The 21,264-nt window shown below is 42.3% G+C and overlaps 1 protein-coding gene across 1 annotated transcript in view; it reads right to left on the reverse strand.

Annotated features, from left to right (window-relative positions):
• ABHD17C (abhydrolase domain containing 17C, depalmitoylase) overlaps positions 1–13,709 on the reverse strand; it is a 30,391-nt gene extending 16,682 nt beyond the window's left edge. Inside the window, exon 1 of the mRNA XM_075100530.1 lies at positions 12,381–13,709. Coding sequence (XP_074956631.1) covers positions 12,381–12,913 — 533 coding nt within the window. The 5' untranslated portion in view covers positions 12,914–13,709. The remainder of the gene's footprint in view (positions 1–12,380) is intronic.
• Positions 13,710–21,264: the final 7,555 nt, after the last annotated feature.

Genomic DNA, 21,264 nt, shown 5'->3' on the forward strand with positions numbered 1-21,264 from the left:
TCTAACTTAAATCAGACTCATCAATTCCTTTCTTCCTAAGCATCCTCATTCCTTCCATTCCTGTCACTCAAAGATGGGCTGGCTTGACTTTACCAGGATTAAAGAGCTGTTGCTCTACAGAATCTATACGTTATCAAGCCAATATTTAAACCTGCACTGTTTTTGTTTCGTGTTTTTGGTTTTGGTTTTTGGTTTGTTTTGTTGTTTTTTGTTTTTTTTTTTACACACTTAATTTTCACCTTGCACGTGTTCCTTTAATGAACTTCTAGCACAATGAATGTTCAGGCCCCATTAACAGTCAATATAAAGCTGATTAAAAAATATATAGCAATCACCAGGATTAACAGCACCAGATGTTCTGAAACAGCAGACCACAGATAACTAGTTCAGAGCTTAAAAATCAAATTTCCTAGCCAAAGCCTTTATCATCACAAACTCAGGGCCTAAATCTCTCCTCCTTTCTCCCAGCAAATACTACTTAGAATTGTGAACAATAAAATCTAGCACAGAGTTGAAGTTTCTCCTGTGCGTTTCTCCTGTTCGGTTGAAGTGCTCATGAAACCTGCCTTGTGCTCTCCAGGAACTTGAAAAGATAGCACAAAAAAAAAGCTTATTACAGGAACAGATATCTGCTTTTAATTATATGCAAAAACAGTTAAGTATCAGTAAGTTTTACCTATTTTAAAGTAACAAATGTTAATCTAAGATATTGGATCAGTACTTCTGTGCATTTAGAAAAGTACTAACTTTCTCATAACTTTTCTAAACTTAAGACAGAAAATTCAGTCCTGAAACCAGGTCACATATACTTGTTCAGTCTATCCATCTGAGCTTCTGTAGAGTAAAAGACATCTTGCCCAGACTGTGCATATCAAAAGGTTTTAATGATAGTCAAAGAGCATGCTTGCATACTTTGTTTTCTGCCAACATACCTAGTTAATGGGGCCAATTGCTTTTGTAGTCTTTTTGGTGTAAGATTTCTTGCTCATCAGCTTTTTCCCCTCAAAAAAGGATGCTTACCAATTAACAGCTAGCTACTCCACAAGTAGCAAAAGTACCTAGCAGTGGATCAAGGACAACTGTTAATGCAATCAGTTAAGTGCATTATTCCAGCTGATGCTAAAGGTAGAAAGTGACCTGCAGATGCATCTTAAAAAATTTTAAAAATAAATATAACACAGAAAAATGAAACAGCTTCCTGATGTTATTCAGCATTCTGTTTGCCTCTATGATGCAGTCCTTTTAAAGCAAGCAAGTGCCCGATTTGATTGCAGTATCACCAAAGAACAACTGGTTACGCAGGGGAAAAAAAAAAGGTTAGCAATTCCACTATGTGCCACACCGGCACGTAACTGCCTACCAATAAACCAGCATAAAGAAGTCTTGTGCTGCTGGAGTTTCTATTTTTGAATAGCAGATAAGAGCGCAATTCTTGGAAAAGTAGGTGTATTAATGCCTACATTACGGCCAGACGCTGAACTGGATAGTAACATTTTGGCCATTTGTAGGTTTTCTGTAGTTCACCATTTCATGGCACGTGCACTTTTAGTTAAAAGCTCCTGCAGTGTTCCTCCAACACACACCTTTCATGCTTAGCTCTCCACACAGTTACATTTTATGAATTAAGTGTTTCCCTTTCTCCTAGTACCACAAAGCTTCCAAGACAGAGGCAAAACAGAAATCTTTAATGAGAATTTTAAAAAAATATTTTAAGAGGAAGCCTGATCAGTTCTACAGTGAAGAGCAGGAAAGAACATAGTTCACATTAGACTATTGCCCAGAAGCCCTGGGAATAGTGGAAGGAAGAAAAACAGAGTAACAAATGACAAAGTACCTGCTAAATTGAGTTCCTTCTCTCCCCCTCAAAATCCCAGTAATAAAATTAGCTGACATCACTTCCTTTATTTCAAATTAACACTCACTTCATAATTAAAAAAGAAAAATAGAAAATTGGTGTGAACATCCAACCAAAGAGACTAATAATATTTGGTTCCATTTCTGCTGCTGAAATGCAACTAGTTTAGAACTATATCCACGTAAGAAGCCTCCAAGATCCTTAGGTTTAATGTTCCTCATTGTGAATATTATGAAAGTGGATTTCTGGATGGAAAGGGTAATTCCTTGAAATAATTGGACAGTGCCAGATCTTGTTTATATCAATAGCGTCTGTTCAATGCCCTGTGTAGAAGAGTCTACAGATCTTAGATTAGCTTCAACAGAAGGGCATTCAATTTGGAAGGGTAGTATATTTGGCATCAGCTTGCTTAGTCTCATGATAGAAAAGAACTCAATAAACCAAGCAGACTTTACAATCCCCTCACCCTCTACAAAACTGGGTGAACACTGAGGATTTATGACATTCCTATCTTTTACATCAAGAAATCAGATCCAAGTTATATTTAAGTACATTCTATCATCTTTGTTCTTTGTTAATGCAAATTAACAAAGATACCTATAAATATATAAAGGGTGGGTGTCAGAATGATGGGACTAGGCTCTTTTCAATAGTGCCCGATGACAGGACAAGGGGCAATGGGCACAAGTTGGAACACAGAAGTTCTACTTCAATATGAGAAAAAACTTTTCCTGTGCGGGTGCCAGAGCAGTGGCACAGGCTGCCCAGGGAGGCTGTGGAGTCCCTTCCCCGGAGACATTCAAACCCCACCTGGACGCGTTCCTGTGCCCCTGCTCTGGGTGTGACTGCTCAAGCAGGGGGGTTGGGTGAGATGATCTCCAGAGGTCCCTTCCAACCCCCGCCATTCTGTGATTCTGTGAAATACAAATTACAATAATTTCTTTTTTAAAAGACAACTATATTGTGCCTGTGTTCCTTCACAGACAGTAGTTTCTGCATTATCCGATTGATTTTTAGTACAAATTTCAAGAACAGGGTGAAAAAACCCAATTGTACTGTTTTTATGCACAGGGGGCTTTAGAAGTGAACATCACATTCCATGAATAATTAGCAAGTGCTCAGGAGAGAGGGCAGAGGGTTTCTATATCAGAGAAACAGAAGTTTGGAAGCTGGCAGAAATTCAGCAAAAGTCAAAACCTTTTAGCTATACAGGCTTAAGGTTAAACCACTTAATATCTTAAACTACTGTACTGACTCCTGAAAAGGTAGCTTCTTGCATCAGGAAGAGATGCCTGCAATGTATGCTAAGTCACAGTGTATTTATTAACCAGTCTGAGGCAAAGGTAACATGTTCATAAACTCGTATGCATAAAAATAGCTGTATTCAACTGCAGCCGAAACACCACCCCACCTCTTCCTACAGCTCTGGTACTTTTACAGTCAGTCAAACTTGATAAGATGCTCGTACGCAGACTGAAACACTTTTTCTGTAGTATTATTAAGGCATATTAAAAACCATGCTTTCCTAGAAAAATAGACAAGCTTTTTACAGCAGGGAACAACAAAAATATTATGAGAAAAATGTGTAATACAACTTAGTATGCAAGGTGAGGTACATTCCAGTCTTAGGGGAAGGAGGAGACTGGCTCTTGACCAGCTGCCTCAAGGTAAGAATTGTCCAGGCAACACCTCCAAAATAAATATTATACCGAATCAGCTAGTTCAATTTAAAAAAAACCCAAACAACACACCAAAACATACACATACTTTTGTGATAAATGAAGCTATAAAGAACAAACAGCATGCAGAAGACTTTTGTAGATTTGCCCCAATGAACACGCTTCAAAAGCAAGACCGTTTTCTTGAAAGATGCCAATTTCCCCAGGCTGTCATACAGCCAACATCCTACTTAAGTAAATTCATCAGATGCTGAGGAAGACTATACAGAGATGGGGCAAAGATTAAGATCTGTACAAACCAACCAGTCCAATGCTTAAGGCGGCAAGTTAACTACTCAAAATTTCCTTTGAAGTGTAGATGGTTCCATAAACCATTTTGGTTGCAAAAAGCTTAACATTATTTTACCCCAGTATTACTGTTGGCTTCTCTTATTTTGCATATTATTAAGGCTTGCAATTTATTGTATAGTGTAATAGTTAAGACAAATGTCTTGTTTAATTTATTATAAATAGCCATTAAGATTCATGGAATAATGATAAAATAATCTGAACCTTAACTCAGTTTATCTATACACTGGAAAAAACATATAGCTGGTTTTGCTTCTTTGCTGATATTGAACACCGTTTTTTAAGGTCTATGAGAATATCTAAAGCAAAGCTAACTAAAAGTCAGCAGAGAGAAGGAATGTCCAGAAAGATCCTATAATCTGAGCAAAACCCTTTCTAAACAACGTTATTAAAAAGAGAAACATTTCAAGACATAGTATTTGAAGGGTGCTTTCCTGAGAAACACGTTGAAGCTGGTCTCAGAATTTCCAGACTTGTTTGATCCCATTACCCGTTATGGCTGCACACAAAAAGATGTGGCCATGCCACGTCACAAAGTTAAATTTAGTTGAACATACTGGGATCTTAAGATATTTGGCAGTGTCCTGTTAAAAAAAAAAAAATCTTTGAGAAACTAGCTGACATTGCTTCCCTTGAGAAGGGGTTCTTTGCCAGACACTGATGTATGCAGCTTGTTTCAGCAGCATGCTTTGGTTTATAAACAGGGCTCACAAGAGACAAAGCTCTTAAAGTAACATTTCTATATGTAAACAGGATTTTTTGATCAGGCACTGTAACACAGATCTTCCTAAAAGCATATCCAAAACTGTTTAGATCAACAATTAATTTCAAATTAACAGTTTAAAAAAAAAAGCATTTTCATCTTGAAATATGTACCTAGAAAGAATTTCAAGAGACTGTACCAACAAGTAATATTACTGCCAGGAAAGCATACTTGAAGTTTTTCTAAGAAATTTGCAATACAAAAAACCAGAGGCAATATTTTGAGATTAACTCTAATTTAAATTTTTCCCTCTGGACTTCAAGGCAAGCATGCTAACTCAAAACCTCATCTTCCACATCAACACATTCTTCATTTGTGAACCCACATGGAATTCCCCGTTTTGAAAGTTGAGATGTTACAGATTTGTGATTCTAGGGATTTTCCCAAAGACACGTGTGCTCATCAGAGACATGAAACCAAGGGTGGGAAGGCGGGTGGGCACTGAGCCAGATCCTACTGTTTAGCACAATTTTGTGCCTTTGTATTATTTGGTCTCACAGGCAGCAAATCCAACCACAACGTTTAATGCCAATAGAAGAAGCTTTGTTCTGTAAAGCTAACATAGTGGTTAAAAAAATAGAGAATAAAGATATGGGTATAGATAATGCCAGTATAACACTGTCATTATACAACTGGCCTACATTTGTACCTTTCTGAGATTGTTTGTGGGTTGCATAGCTTCATGCACAAACATTCCACAATAACCCATTTCTGTCAGATTAGCCTTTGGAATACAGAATGCAAAAATGTTTCTCAGCCCTTAAACTGACACTATGCACTATTCATCCCATTCAACATTTTTAGCCTACTATTAAAAGCACCTTTATTCCTCTGTGTTCATACAGAGTTTCCTGGGTTTAAAATCACATACTTCTATTGCTCACAAAACCTGACATATTAGAAAATCCACACCAACAAAACACTCAGTTTGAGAGCAGGAATGAAATTCAGCTTCATCATCAGATGTCAGGCTGAGCATGCAAGACCAGGGTAAGTCATTCATCTAATAACTGGAAAGCAGGACAGTCAAGATGAAGTAGTAGCAAATGGGTCACTGAAACTGCTTATTCAATTCACAAGTACCAGTCTCCAGTGATCTCAATTATCCGCTATCCACTGACTCTTATAGAATCAAGAGGTTTCCTCACCTATTGTATTTTAGCCCATACAAACCCAAGATTTTAGAGTTAGACAAAAACCAATCCTTAATTATTTCTATTTCAGATCAATATAAACAGTCAATATATACTCAAATGAACATGAAGAGATACTTAAGAGTCACTGGTGTTCAAAAATCATAAAGACGTGCCTTTCCTAGATTCAGGAAAACACAAGGAACCCCTCATCTTGCACACAGATAAGTGCCTTCAATGTCTCATAAGTACAGTGGCAACCAAAACTATCACCTAACCAACAGAGAAAGATTTCTGTCCTTTTTAGGGGCTAATCGGCAAAAGCAAGCCTGCACATGCATAAGCATGTTACGTACAACATATCTGCAGCTTATTTTATGACTAATTTCAACTGCCTCCAGTGTAGCCTTGTAGTTGATTTATATTTGTGAGGGAGGGCAGAAAGGAGTGTTAATTATTCATTAAATTTATTACCGGCTTTAGGGAAAAAAAAATTGGCTATGTTATTTGTTCATTTAAGTTATTAGTGCTACATAATTTTGAGACTGGTCTTTAAAGCCAACAGAGAATGCAACTAAGGACTAGTTTCTCAACATTTTGTTTAAAAATGTTTTTGGGGACGGGTTTAAAAGAAGAAGTTACTATAATCACCACATTGCCCTCTCCACCAGGCAAATGTCATATGAAAATGAAATATGAAATTCAGACATATGCTACAGAAGTTAGGCTCCAAACAGCTAATTGCTTGGCACTGCCTTTGTATTACTCTATCTCCACGTGAGGAAGCATCAACAGGACAAAAAAACGGAAAAGAACCTGTTTTCTTCATTCAATATGGAAATATGACTATCCATTTGCTCAAGAAGGGTCAGTTTTCCCCACAAAACCACTTGCTGGCAGATAAACCACTTTTGCAGCTTGGAACATTTTCTACCTATAACCAAAGGTATCTACTGTCCTGGATAGCACTGCTAGTTGGTTTTTTCCTTTGTTCTTTTTACTTATGTTGACAAGTAATGAACTAGTGTAAACTTAGCCCAGTGCTCAGAAACATTCCAAAACAGCAGAGTAACAAAGGACAAAGGGTGAATTTTGGAGGGATTTTTTGTTTTTTGAGGTTGTGATGGACTGGAGATTGACTCTGGCTTCAGCGCAAAAATCACTGAGGTTTACGCAGTCCAGCCCATACTCAGCTGTTAAGAACAAATTGAACAAATCTAAGTGCTACCTGCAACATACACAGGTCAAACAGCCTCAAGAGGTGACATACTTCTCTATCCAGAGTGAGAAAAGGAAAAAGCTTGCCTTTCTCTTTCTTGTACGCTTCATGTGATTTAGCAGTGCTAAAAGCAGACAGAAACCTTTAGTTGCTTCAGCTTGCCGGAGTTTAACAACATGGTCCTCTAGAAACCTTTGTGTTCAATGCTCTGATGATGTTGAGAACCAGGTCCTACAACCTTTATACGGCAGGGTAAACCAACGTCTCCAGTTCAGGCCTCTGAATTTCAGAACTATCTACGCCCAGGATAACAAGTCTTGTTATCCAAAGGCTCTTTGGCAGCTTATTTTTCTTCCCAAATAACACTAGTTGCAAAACATTCTTGACAGTGAAAAATCTCTTTTTTTTTTCTTAAACGAGCTTTGATCTTGCAGTCCTGACAGAGATAGGGAAATATTTAATGAAACTACTTTTACTTCAGTGACTAAGCTATGTAATATGATACCAAAGCTCAGTAAACGTTTTGAATAACTTCAAACACCAGAGCACCTGTTTTAAACAGTTGTTGGTATTTGTCCCTGGGACACTCATCATCTGAATTAATCTCTGCTCACTGCATAGACAACAACAGGAGACTATCCTGTATGCTTCTATTTTTGAGCAAAGTTGTATGCATTTCTTCTTGAAGTACTGACCATGGTAGAATAAGTTCAGTTTTAGAGAAGAGTCTCTTTAAACAATCCTTTGCAGACACCATATCAACATCATTAAAAAACTGGAAGTGGGAAATACCGTATCGCAGTCATCGACAGAAAAATCTACCAGGTGATGCACCGAGAACAAGGGAACCCTATTACTCCAGGACTATTCGTAATGACTCTGTCAAGCACTGCCTTTGGCCATGTCAGGAATTTAGAGGTTTTGAATAAAAGTTGCCAACCAAGCATCCAATCAAAAGAACTCAGGTTAGATCACGCACAGAAGCACAGTGCTAGTGAAAGAACATTCTGTTGCAAAGAAAACTGAAGTAGAAATCAACTATTTAGATAAATCAAGGTAAAAAATACCTGAAGCTGTTATTCACCCAGAATCCTATAACCACTTTGGCAAATCAGAATGGAGATGAACTAAACTGACACAACCTCAGAAGATTAGTTATCACACTCTAGTCTAATCCCATTAGGTGTGTTTCCTAATTTTACTCAGATGAAAACTAACACTTTTCCACCAACTCCTGCAAAGGAAACGGCAATAAGAAGAGACTGGTAATCAGCACCACAAAGAATAAAATTCCCATACAATAAAAAGTCTGGGGTTTTTTAAATGTTAAATGCGAGGAAAAAATGTGAAAAGCTATTTAAATAGTCTAAACTATCCACTACCCATTGATCAAAAGCTCTCGCATTTTACTATACCATTTCACAATTCAATTCCTTTCATCATGCCACATTGACTAAGAAGCTTAATGAAAAATGGAAGTGAACCAATGCTCTCCTCAGGACTTAAACACAAACTCAAATGTACATGTTTTGAGAATGAAGGATTTAAGTGATAAATATTATTGTAATGTTTATCAAAAGCTTAAACAGAAACAGAAGATACTAGTTTATGTTGCCACCATGAAAAAGCATCAAGCTATATCTTGTTGAATGCAACAAGAACAGCTTTTTAAACTATTTATTAACTACATTTTCTTCACCTCCTTTCAATATCCAGAAGATGACAGTTACTAGGTTCTCCTCTTGATACTCTGCTACAGAAGCAAAGAGTGGAGAAGCAGTGCCTTCTTTCATTGGACTGGAATTTAAAAATATTTCATAAATCTTCTCCAGATTTTTAGAGAACATACAAATTGATTTTTATATAAATAGCATGCAATCAACAAAGCAGTCATGTTTTTGTGCTTAAGCACTGTACCCAAACTCTAAGTGCGTATCCTGTTTTTAAGTACCGTTCGTTGTCTCAATGTAGAAGCGTTAGAAAGCTCAACCTTTCCATGTGGAATTCAGGAAAGGGGGGAGGAGGATGACAATCAAGTCACTCTGTGGAGATGTTGTTCTAAGTCAATCAGATATTCGGGTAAGAGTTAATTACATCCCAATAAAAAGCAGCAGCTTAAAACCATGAGAGAAGACAGAGTCCAATATAGCTTCTCTTCAATCTGGTCCTGGTTTTGAAACAAACAGAACAGGAACAGACCAACCTGCCTAAAAATAGAACACTCACAAAAAATGTCATCTGAAGCAATGAAACAGAAGATTCTTTTTGAGAAACATTTAGATACCAGACAGAAATTTGTTAGTCAAGTGGAAATAAATATATATATATTTAAATGCCAAAAATAATTACTCTTTAATACTTGATATCAGAACCAGAGCAACCAATGCTAAAGTTAGATCTCTGAAGGAACTTCTATAAAAATTCATTTTAAGGGAATAAAATTATCTGTCAACATCTTTACCTGGGCTGAAAGACAGTTAGCATTCAAACTTAATCATTAGTAAAATTATCATTTAAGAGCATACTTTATTCATGAGGAGAGATACTCATTTAGCTAGAATTAAGGAAAATAAACTACTCCTTACAAAGACTAAAAGAATGGAGAATAGTTGACACCGATTCTCCGAAGACAGGGTGACAACTGAAACTGAACAAAAAATTTTAATTTTATTTTTCATCCACTGCTTACAAGACAGTTTTATAACCATTTGTTATATAAGGTTTAATATCCAAATGTGTATGTGGTAACAAGATTCTCACTTCAGTACCTTGAAAAAATACAGTACAAATTTGCAACCATCTCTGCAACCACAGTCAGCTCACCACCATTTCTAAAATTCGGCAGCAGTCTGTTTTGTCCAAGTGTAGGGTTAATTCCTATCTTACTCAGGGCAACTTTCAAAATACACTGATAAATTAGTACTTGCCAAGTATCAGTAGTAATTCACAGGCACAATTTAAAAGAAAAAAAAAAAGAAAGGAAAAATCTCAGACTTCCAGCATTTTAGTGATTCCTTACTGCTGCCAGGTGGAACGTCTGGTGGATTCAGAAGAGCAACAGCTTCCCACAGAACTTCACACTGATGACTACATGCTTTCGATGGCACAGTGAACCTCTTCTATTCTAAGACTTCACTTTTAACTTTGCGTTACAGTTCACTACCATATGACTACAGGCCAAATGTTAGGAATTTGCATTAAGAATGAAAGCATATACAAACTCTTGGAAGCTACCAATGAACTGCTGCAGCAGAAATGGTATAATATGACATTTTACCTCAAAAAGCAGACTTGTATTCTTACAGTAGAATATTTCACTTAATTGTGAGCCACTTGGACTTACTAAAAAGGGCAAAGAAATTACTAGTCTCAAAGTTCACCCTACCGCTTAGAGTATTCCTCAGCAGAAAGACTATTGTTTTGGCTCATACCTGTTATGGAGTTATCTGTTAGTAGACAAAATTGATTTAACTTTTTAAGCTTACATTTTACAGTAACTGATTTCTTTACTGGGCACCTAAAATACTGTAATGTTTCATTTGGCTCCAAAAAGATCTAACTGATGATAACATAACTAGAGAGTACTGTAACAGCACTCTCAATGTAGCACTAAGACGTGGGATTCACAGACATGACAAAGTTAAGAGTTGGCAAATTTCAACCCCTCAATTTAAGGAGGAAAGCAGAACCTAAATCTTGGATAAACTACAGAAAGGACTCCAATATAAAACTATAAACTGTCCAGGCACACTGTAATAGAAGGAGCGCAATCCTCTCAGAGCAAGCTGGGCACACGTTGGCATCACCTACTGGGTCAGGCTTCTCAAAAGACTTAAGTGAAGGAACCCCTTGTTTCTGGATCTACATAGATCTTAAGAACATACTAAATGCCTGTCAAGACAGGAGCACTTCCAGGCAGATGTGAAAGCACTTTTTCAGAGCTCTAGAACGCTTTCATGAAAAAATACCCTCAACTAAACATTAAGTGAAACGGAGAGAAAACACAGCAACTGAGACATAACACTCTTCCTCCCTCTAAACCTTATTTACATAATCCATGTGCATAATACTGGCATTTAATAATTTATTCTGCATATGCATATCAAAAGTATTCATTTACATAAAATCATATTATTTATGTTTAAGCATTTTTTTTTTTTTTGAGAGTCCTGGAAAATGAACCCATGATCTGGTTTACTCACCAAATAGACAGAACACATGCTACAGAAGGGTAACCTCCCCCTACACCTTTCTCCTCCATGCTCTTAACCTGACTTGGGCAGACCAATGTCAAAAGATGTTTAGACTCCACAACTGACCAATCCCCTTGAAAAGCCAATTATCTAAATTAGTAACAACTCCTGTCACTATTTTTGAAGCTGGCATATATCCCTAAGACATTAAATACTCATTTCACATAAGCCAAGTTCATCTACACAACCCCAGAGCCAAGAACAGAAAACGTTCATTGTTCTTTTCCCTTGCCCTACTGCAATGACTTAAACCTTTTTAAAGCTATCCCTTTCAGAATATGTTCTGCGAAGTCTTACTTTAAGAACCACTTATGCAACAGCAAAAGGAGCTCACTGTTTCAGTAGACAGAAGAAGCTACAGAGGCCCAGGGATGGCAATCAGTTGTAGCAAGGAGCCAGAGGCAGCAGCTCTGCTCAGTATTTCCTAGAAGCCAAGGGCTCCCTGCTCCTACTGGCCATGTTGCTTTGCCAGAGTCTTCTCACTGCTGCTCCATCCCTTTGGATGCCACCTACTTCGGCATCTCCTCCTGGCAGAATCCCCAGCTCTACTTCCACCTGTCAATGCTTTTTCCTTCCACCCCGCTACCCTACCCAATTTGATAACAGTTGTTTGGTTGCCAAAAAAGAAAGACATCTACGTCACAGGAGCTTGCATGAAACCCCAGACGCATCACAGAACACCTGCAGTTTCTTGGTAAGCACTAGCCTAGGCTACTGCCAAATTCAGTCAAAGTTTTGGCTCAACTGGGTTACCTCTAAGCGTAGACAGTGGGAGACAATCTTGAACAAAAGGGTGGGTTTTGGTTTTTCTTTTTCCCCATCCTGCAAGCTCAGACTGCAACCAGTGCAATATGTCCTGCTCAAGATGGAGATTTGTAATGGTACAGTTGACTGAACCCCTAAATCTAGAAAATGCCCAAGGATGAAGGCTTGTGCACCCTTTTACAAATGAAGCCGTCCAGCAAATCACATTGTAGCTGTTGATGGAACATGTGGTGAGGCCACCAAAATAAACTAAAACCATCTACAAACCCTTCCCCTCCACCTCTCAGCAGGTTAATTGTGCAGGCACTGGACTTATTAGGATTAAACGGAGATACAGAAATACCTTGTCCCCAGTATCCATTTACCTTGTCCTGAGGGCCTGCCAGGCTGCATCAATGTCTGCATACAGGTTTTTCTCAGAGGGCTTGCCGGTGCTCACCCCGTAGCCAGAGTAGTCATAAGAGAAGACATTGCAGTTGATGCGGGAGCCAAGGCCAATATAGAAGCTGCACATCTGGCCCAGGTCCACAGCATTACCATGCGAGAAGAGGAGCGTGTACCGGCCAGTGGGGGCACAACGTACGAACATGCAGCCCAGCCTGTTATCTCGAGCCGTGCGGGAGAAGAACACTTCCACAGCATCCAGTTCCCGCTGCGAATACTGCCAGTCCGCCCGCTCGCTCAAGTGCAGGCTGCAGGTGCCTGATCCCGTCGGGGTCCCTGCCCCGGCTGCCGCCCCAGCCTCCTGCTGCTGCTCAGGCTGCAGCACGGTGTAGGTGGGCTCCGGGGGCAGGAAGGCCAGCTTGGCAGCGATGCGGCTGGGGCAAGGCGGGCAGCAGAACAGCCAGCAGAGCTCGCCCAGAGAGAAACCGTTCATTCTGGGGCCTTGTTCTGGCATCAGAGACACCGGAGAAAAACTAACCTATACCGGAAAGAAGTCAAACCAACCGACCCAGAGCAATCTTCCAACGAAACCTGCGCACCTTCCTGCAGGGCTACCAGCTGCCCTCCCAAAATGCAAACAACGACAACCTTGGACGAACTACAGTTCAGCAAAAAATTGTGCAGCTCTTCAAAGCCTAAAGATGTGTTTAAAAAAAAACAAACAAAAAAAAAACAATAAAAAACCAAAAAAGCCCCACAAAATATAAATTAAGCACAACCAGCCCTTGAAAATGCCACAACTAATACTACAGTAAATGCGACCCTCTAAGACACCACCCTAGATCCCCTCAAACGTCCATGTACACGTTTATAAACCGGATTCCCAGCCAGACCCCAGGGCTCAGCGCGGCGCTCCGGATGAAGCGCGGCCGCCCCCGCGCCGAGCCGGCCCCCGCCGGGAACCTGCAGCCCCGCCAGGCGCGGGCCCCCCCCGCCCACAGCGCCACACGCGGCCCCGGCCCCGCTCCCGGCCCCCCGGGACGCCCGGCCCCGCGGCCCCCGCAAGGCAGCGAGGGGCCCCCCTCAGTGCTACCGCCCCCGGCCCGGCCCTGGCAGCGTCCGAGCGGCGGCGGCGGGAGGAGAAAGAGGAGGAGGAGGAGGAGGAGGAGGGTCCGTCGGGGAGGGGAAGGGGAAGACAAGGTCGAGGCTCAGCCGCGCCTCGCGGCGGGCAGGGCCATGCCGGCTGCGGCGCGCAGGCAGGAGCAGGCAGCGGCCATGTCCCGGCGCTCTCCCCTCCTCACAGCCGCACCGCTTCCGGGTTACGGGCGCGGAGCGGGGCCGCCCGCCGCAGGTGCCGGCGGGGACGAGGCGGGTGCCCGGCACTGCCCACGGCACCGCCCGCCGCAGCTCGCCGCTGCCCCCTAGGCCTTGCGCCGGGGCACCCGGCAGGTGCGCGGGGCGGGGCGGGAGGCGAGCGGCAGCCCGTAGGCCGAGCCGGGGCGCCGCCGCCCGCGCGGGGAGCGCGCCGCCTGGCCCTTTAAGGGCGCCCCCCGCCGCGGCAGCCGCGCTCGCGCCCCCTCCTCTGGCGCATGCGCGGCGGGCCGGGGGCAGCTGCGGGGGCCATTTCGCGCCACCGGCGGCGCGTTCGGCCCTCGGTGTTCCCGCTCGGGGCCGCTCTGCTCTCCTCGGGGCGGCCGCCCTGACCTCCCGCAGCCGCCTTCGGGATCTGCTGGCGCTGCTCCCGAGCTTTCTTGCGCCAGCGTGCTCGGGTCACCCTCAGGAAAGGGCTGTTCGCTGCTGAGGCCGCGCTCGTCGCTCACGGCGTGGCATGGCCGGCGGCTCTCCTGGTCATGCCAGGCTGGCTGGCCGTCTGCTCCCCGAGCGGCCCGGGTGAGGGGTACCCGGTGGCCCTGAGGATGTAGTCGTGTGGAAAGGTGGATAGAGCTGCTCCTCAGCGGGCAGCACCCAGAGCTCCGCTCTCCTCGTGTGAGGCGTGCTGTGCATCCCAGACGTGAGAGTTTTGGAGACCTCTATAGTTCTTTTAGATTTGGCTGAAATTGGTCAGCAGTTTCAAGAGGTCCCACAAAGAACAGATAGCATGCAACTGAGGAAGCCTCATTTCCTTAGAAAATTAGGAAAATAACCCATATCCCAAACAATTAGTTGAATAAATTAACAAATCGTTTAGGGCATATAGCAGAACCTGTGAATCACTGGTCATGGTGCTCTGTCTCCCAAGACATTTTTGGTCCAGAGAGCACAAAGCAAAAGGTTGCGGGTAAAAGAACTGGATGTATTTATGTGCAACATTCTATTAATAAAACTGGCTATACCTGTACCCTTAAATTAATTAGCTTTACTGCTTGATGAAAAAAAACCGTAATGTAGTGTCAGCTATAAATGGCCTGAGGGAAAATACAAGGAAAACTACACCCATACAGCTGTACTTACTGCGTAAATCATGTACGTTCAGCCAGTGCCCTGACTTCAGGTATGCTGCACACATCCACCCCTTTGTGATGCTCCGCTAGTGTGTGTCCATTACACAACTTGCTACCTATGAGGAACAAAGTTTCAAAAACCCAAGAAGAACATTGAGCTGAGGTCATTTCATTAGTGACAAGCCTGAGACGAACTTTTCTCTTTCAGTGCTAATGTTTGCCAACTCTAAGTTAGTTCAAAACCTGTATACAAGAGTCAGTCATGCATAATATTCCTTTGTCTTTGGAATGTCAAAAGTAGGACCAACCCCCATCTGCATCAATCTTTCATTTAGTTTTGCTAACAATGGCAATTTTGGAAATCGTAAATTCAGCCAGCAACAATTGTGTCTACGCTGACTGTTAAGGGGGAAAATGAAGGCTGTGTATCTCTAACCAGCTTGAAAGTGTGATCTCTGGCATGGACGGACTGTTTTCTCCAGAGGACAGAGAATACCCAGATTATTACATGTGTCCCAGGCATGTCCCGCTGGGAGGGTGACAGGGTCCGGAGATCGTGTAGAGTGATGAAGCGTGTCCCACCTGCTGACACTGGGTTCCTTCAGGTGGCAGGGACAGCGCCAACGCGCCCTGTATGTGGGCTGTTCATACGTCCGATGAAATGTTGAAAGGGACTCCTACTCTATCGAATGTGACAGAAAAATCTGGCTAAACAAAATACAGAATAGATAAATGAGGAACCCTGTGAAATTCCTTGGGGATCACAAACAGCCTTGACCTCCACCCCTGCTGTTACAAGAGGCACTTTTGATATTCTGCGGGAAGACTGATACAACCCTGAGAAAACCCTGGGTATACCCTGGGAAGTGATTTGGTTGCTGAGATCTGAGAAAAGCCCATCTAATGCTGCCACTATGCGTCCCTGTCACTGCACACACACTGAAACCAAGATAAGAGCTGGAATTTGGGCATGTAGCACCAACTGAAACTAACATTTCTCAGAACCCTCTCAAAGGCAGTATGACTTGCCTGGAGCCAGACAGCAGAGGCTGTTCTATCATAAGTAGATTGCTACTCCAAAGAATAGACAATTAAAAAGACAATATTTCCCATGTTCCACCCCGGGCCTTCCTTAGGTCATGTTTATAGTACTGAGATTAAAGTAGCCTCTTTGAATCCAAGGGGAAGTGTCATGAAATTTGCTCCTTGAGTGAACTAGGCTGTGCAAACCTTATTAGAGTTTCTTCATTGTTCTCATCATACGCACTCTGTAGTTTACATTAATCTCGGTCCACCTTTTGTACAATGAAATAGTTCCTGCACAGTGGGTGCCTCTTCAAGAAAGATAACATTTGCCAAAGTCTTGGAGAACAAAATGAAGGAGCAAGAGGGAGTGACTAAAATGGAAATTATGCTGGATAAGAAGGATGGAGAAGTCAGAAAAAGGAATTCCTGAATACTGCTGCCATCATGGCAAACTGAAAACGCAGCGTCTGTGAGTTTGTAGCTTAAGAAAGTAAGCAATTGGGACCTAAAATTATCACTCATTTAGTGTGTATCCTGTCTCCTGAGTTGCCAGAAGAGACCTGTAATGCACAAGTGCTAAGAGAGTGAAAATTAAGATAATTTTTATTCATCCATTTGTGTGCTGCTCCAGTGGCAGCCACATCTCTAACCTTCCAGGATCCACAGTAGTCCTGGGGGGTTGTGTTGCAGCTTGCTGGGCTGAAGGGGTGGCTGTGGAAAGTTGGGCACAGACAGCTTCATGCCTCTCACACGCACCCTGTTTCTGGTGCTTCCCAGAGCTTGGTTTGTTCTAACATTTTGGAGAAGTGTCAGAGCTGTCCTAATTACAGTAGTCCCCAAACGACCATGCTGGCTATTTTCACCACCACAGATAGCTTTGGTTCCTCATAGCTTGCTCCTTCCTTCCTTCAGTTACCTCTTTTGCTAGAGATGTGACACTTTCTTTGGGACGAGGATGTTTCCAGGATGTTCATATCTTCTGACATTATTACGGCCAGGTACTCTGCTATGGTGGGCACAGAAGAACACTGGATAGGGAGTGTGCCAATCTTTCTGATGCTCAACATCCGAAATTGCTACTTGAAGAATGGCTGTCTTGGATCTTTCCTTTGTGTGTTCCCCTAGATACTACTGATTCAGTCCAGCCATCCCTCTGGTCTCATCTCTCTTTTCCCCAACCCCGTACTTCCCTCTGCTCTTTCTTCTCCTTTTCATTTTGCAGCCAGCAGGCATCTGCATAGTTTTCACTTGACCAAATATTGTGAAAATGCTCAAGAAAAACAAGTGTTTCTGCTTGTTCTGTTACTGCAGAACTAATCTTTTTAATGATCTGTAAATAAAAAGGTCCCTGCTGCTGTGCCTTGTAAGTAACATGACATTAAGACTCAGTGAAATACCCTGCTTCTTCACTAAATATGAATGTATGGCCTGCAAAGGTAGAATATGCAAGCATTTAATAATAAACAAATTGTCAAGCCCACTAGGAGATGGGAAGTAACCCACAGGAAAACATGTTATCTATGAGACTTTTACTATCAGCCTTTAATTAACTGTTGATGGACTTAGAAAGATGGCTAAGCCGAGCAGGAAGATCTTCAGACAGCCATCAAAAAGGTCAATACAACAAATAGAGCACACAGTGATTGGTTATGTCTTGATTATTTCCACCGTGTCCTGTAGTCTCACAATGCCTGTTGCAAGGGCAGAGCACTTCGCACTCCACTTCCTTTTCCTGAACACTAGATAGACAAAAGAATAGGCGAGAAGACAGTGAGATTGAAGCCAAAGATGACACCTGGCAGCAGCACTGTGAAGATTATGTATCTTTAACATTAACCATGCCTGACTTCCTGCTGCCACTTGCCAACTGTGTGACTGTACAGCTGGATAAACAGTCCACATCTAATACCTGCACATGTGCAACCATCATCTGATTGCAGAACTGATTACGAACACCAAACTCAGACTAGGAAGTTCCTCGCCGCATTTTGCTTACTTCCTGGACAAATAGTGCATGAAAAGTGCAAGTCTTTTTTCCCACTGTTCATTTAAGTTAGTATCTGTGCATCCCAGGCCTGTTCCAGAGTATGTTAAAGCAGTAGCAATACTGAAAGGCAATGTTTCCCCCAGCTGAAGCACAAGGCAAGCGATCACACTGGAGGCTACCAAACTGAGGTGCTGGGACAATAATGAAGCACTATTCACCAGCATGCTTGGTTGTGTTCTCCTTGGCCAGGTCACTGTCAGGTTCTTTAGAGCTTCCAAAGGTGTGCTTGAAGGGCAGGTTTGAAAGAGAAAAATTAATTTGCTCTGGGGATAGAAGAGGACCCTCTCAAACACAACAGAAGCAGATGTAGTGGGAAGTGGTGTGTCTGAAAAAGACAATGCATGGGCAACAGACGGTGGCATCAAGAACTTAATGGAGACATATATCACACTTGTGCTACCAAGAAGATGAGATGTTCCATGAGGACACACTGTGAAAACCTTGTCAATGAAGACAAGAATGCTGTATGGGATGTGCTACAGGCACAGCGCTAGCCAGTGAGGTTGTTAAAAAAAAAGAGGGATCATATGATGGGGATGTATTAAAAAGGCCTCAAGAAAGAACCTGCGATGCAGCCAAAGCTGGTGGGGAATCAGGGTTTGAAAGAGATACCTTCATTATGCATTTTGACCAGCAGTGTCTTATTGTTTCCATGTGTCCTTCCATTTGCTTCTCTTTAGTTGTATGGTTAGATTTTAGCTCTTGGTCTTCTTAGCTTCACAGCTAAAACTCTAGGCACTGATAAGGAGTAATAAAAAGGTGTCAATAACTTTAAGTTTTTTAAGGTGAGCAGCTCTTTAGAAACATAGAGCCAGTTTCAGGTTTCTCAGATAGGTATGTAAATTTTACTGTTGCTGCCTCCAGCAAACTGGTGCCAGGCAAATGCTAAACCACTGCTGCAGAGGAAGCAGGGGGTAGAGGGAAGGGTTGGAGCAAGGAAGGAGCGCCAGACACTGAGCCTCTGAGGGCTGGCCTTGCTGCTCCTTCTGCTGCCAGGAGGAAGGGAGAGTCAGGGCAGTAACTGCTACTCCTGGGACATGACAGGTCCTCCACCCCACAGAGATCAGCCTCCCTGTTGGCAGCAGCATACTGTGTTCCTTTCCAAGATGCTGCCATAAACAAAGCAGGCACTGAGGCCATGGCTCTTCATCCACCTTTGGCAGTCTGACACAGCAGCCTCCTGTACAGATAGCTTAAGCTGGTCCTTGCACTTAGCATGGCCTTGAAGCTCAAGAGGGTGGTGGATCTTTCCGATCACATAAGCTTCCAGGGTGCCAGACCCTGGACTCTGTAGAGTCAAGACTTTAAGGTGTAACACCTAAATTAGTTACCCAGGGTAAGCATGCTAAATGTAGCCTTCAGTAGATGGCCCATACTTATGTTTTTTCTGTTGGGCGTATCCTTCCCTACATTGTGCCAGTGGAAAGAACTTTCATTCCTTATTTCTCTTTCTGCAGCCAAGCAAGATTGCAGCAATTTCCTGCCATGTAAACCCATGTAGCATTAAACTTACAGGTCTATATGGACAAAAGTGCATCAATTGCTTTACCAGAATGAATAAAAAAAGGAAAAATAGTCAAAAAAACCCAGAAAGCTTGAATGATCGATTTCTTCAGAAGTATGGGTCTAAGGTAAATGACACTATTCAGGGTTTAAAAGAGCTTTCTCTAAGGTGTGCAGGAGTTTAATCAAGACCCAGCTATCCTCAGATTTGCTCTGAATACAGTATGAGAAGAATGGGGAAAGGAAAGCAAAGATGTACAAACATCAAAACTTAGGGGAGGGATAGCGGTGGGGGGGGGAAGTGGCAGCTATGTGATATACAATGAGGGTTTGGAGTCTTGATTTGCAGTGACTGCATTTTATGCTTGTCACTGGCAAATTGACATTTTAAAGATATGTTCTTGACTGCTTTTTCATGTCAGTATCTTTGTTCAAGCTATATCTGGGCTGATGAAAGGAATTTCAATTAAGGATGAATCCTTTCCGTACTGTATTGAAAAGCACAGGGTGGGAGCAGAGGGAAAACAGAGCAGTGAAAGCTCTCTATAGAGAGTCCTTAAAGCATCTTGCTGACACAGGACAAGATAGTTTAGGAATGCCTGGGGCAGTGCACTCTGTAGCAGGGTTTACTGTGCCTTTACAAAGAAGGCAGTGTGCATTCGCCTTAGTGCCTACTGCCTGAGGCCATATATCATTCAAACAGGGGGGTAAGGGTTTAATAAATCCCAGTCTAATTTAGTCCTCAAGGGAATGGCAGTCTTGAGCCATTCAGGAGTGGTGGGGAGGATGGCCGCATAACCTGGCAAGGAAAGGCTGATATTTGCCCTGTGAATGTAAGCAGCGTCATGGGAAATGAAAAGGGTTCTAATCTGCATCGCTATATTGGGAAGAACTGGGATGAAGCATAGTGAAAGCCTTATTGAAAGAAGTGTGAAAAATAGTAAGACATGGATATGAAGACAGTGCATATGAGAGGGGGGAAAAAAAGAAAAACCAATAGAAAACCCATAGAGAAAAAGAAAAAAGAAAGGAATACTAATTGTAGAAAACCACATCAAAACCACTTAATCTATCTGCCTTGCAGTCCCCTAATATTTGGGGTGAAAGGCAAATTAGTTGTCACTGAGCATGCTCACATAGATGTATTTCTCTTCGCATTCATGTGGAGAACTTCCAAATTCTCCTGCAATAATGTGTGAGCTCTGATGGTATATCACACTGTTTCCTGAAAAAATCAAAACTAGAACAAGTATTTTTTGTGTTTCCTCATTTTCCAGAAATCACCAGAAAACATATGCTCCATTTAATCATAAACCTTCTGGGGATTTTCAAGGTCAGTGGAGATAAAGCTCAGGCTCCCATTCATGAGTACTGGTCATGTAATTAAAATAGGAAAGTACATTTAGGCTTATGCATACTACTGTCTGTCAGAAATCAGCAATGCTTTATTGAAGCATGTGGACCCTTCCAACTGTCTGTCAAATGAAGACAGTCTTCACATCCAAACTCTGAACTGTATTCTTCAGCTGAAATAAACCTACTATAATCAGCTTGAATTTCATTTTTTAGAAGTACAAGCACAGAAGGGCCAAGGGTGGTTTTTATTTCGTAGGGGAGGCGTATCGATTTTTTCTTCTCAGCATCAAACTCAGTTTCCGCAAATCTTAAAAACCAACAAATGCCATTAGTCCGAGACCATCCCTGAATTCACTGAGAGAGACATAAATCTGAAAACCAGGTCACATGTTTTCACCTGGAGCATGCATTTGAGGCTGGAAACCAGACAGCCCAACTCTCAAGCATTACCTACTCCTCCCTTCCTTCTCTTTAAGCTGCTACCTCCCCTAT

This window comes from Phalacrocorax aristotelis, chromosome 7, assembly GCF_949628215.1.
Source record: "Phalacrocorax aristotelis chromosome 7, bGulAri2.1, whole genome shotgun sequence".
Lineage (NCBI taxonomy): Eukaryota > Metazoa > Chordata > Aves > Suliformes > Phalacrocoracidae > Phalacrocorax > Phalacrocorax aristotelis.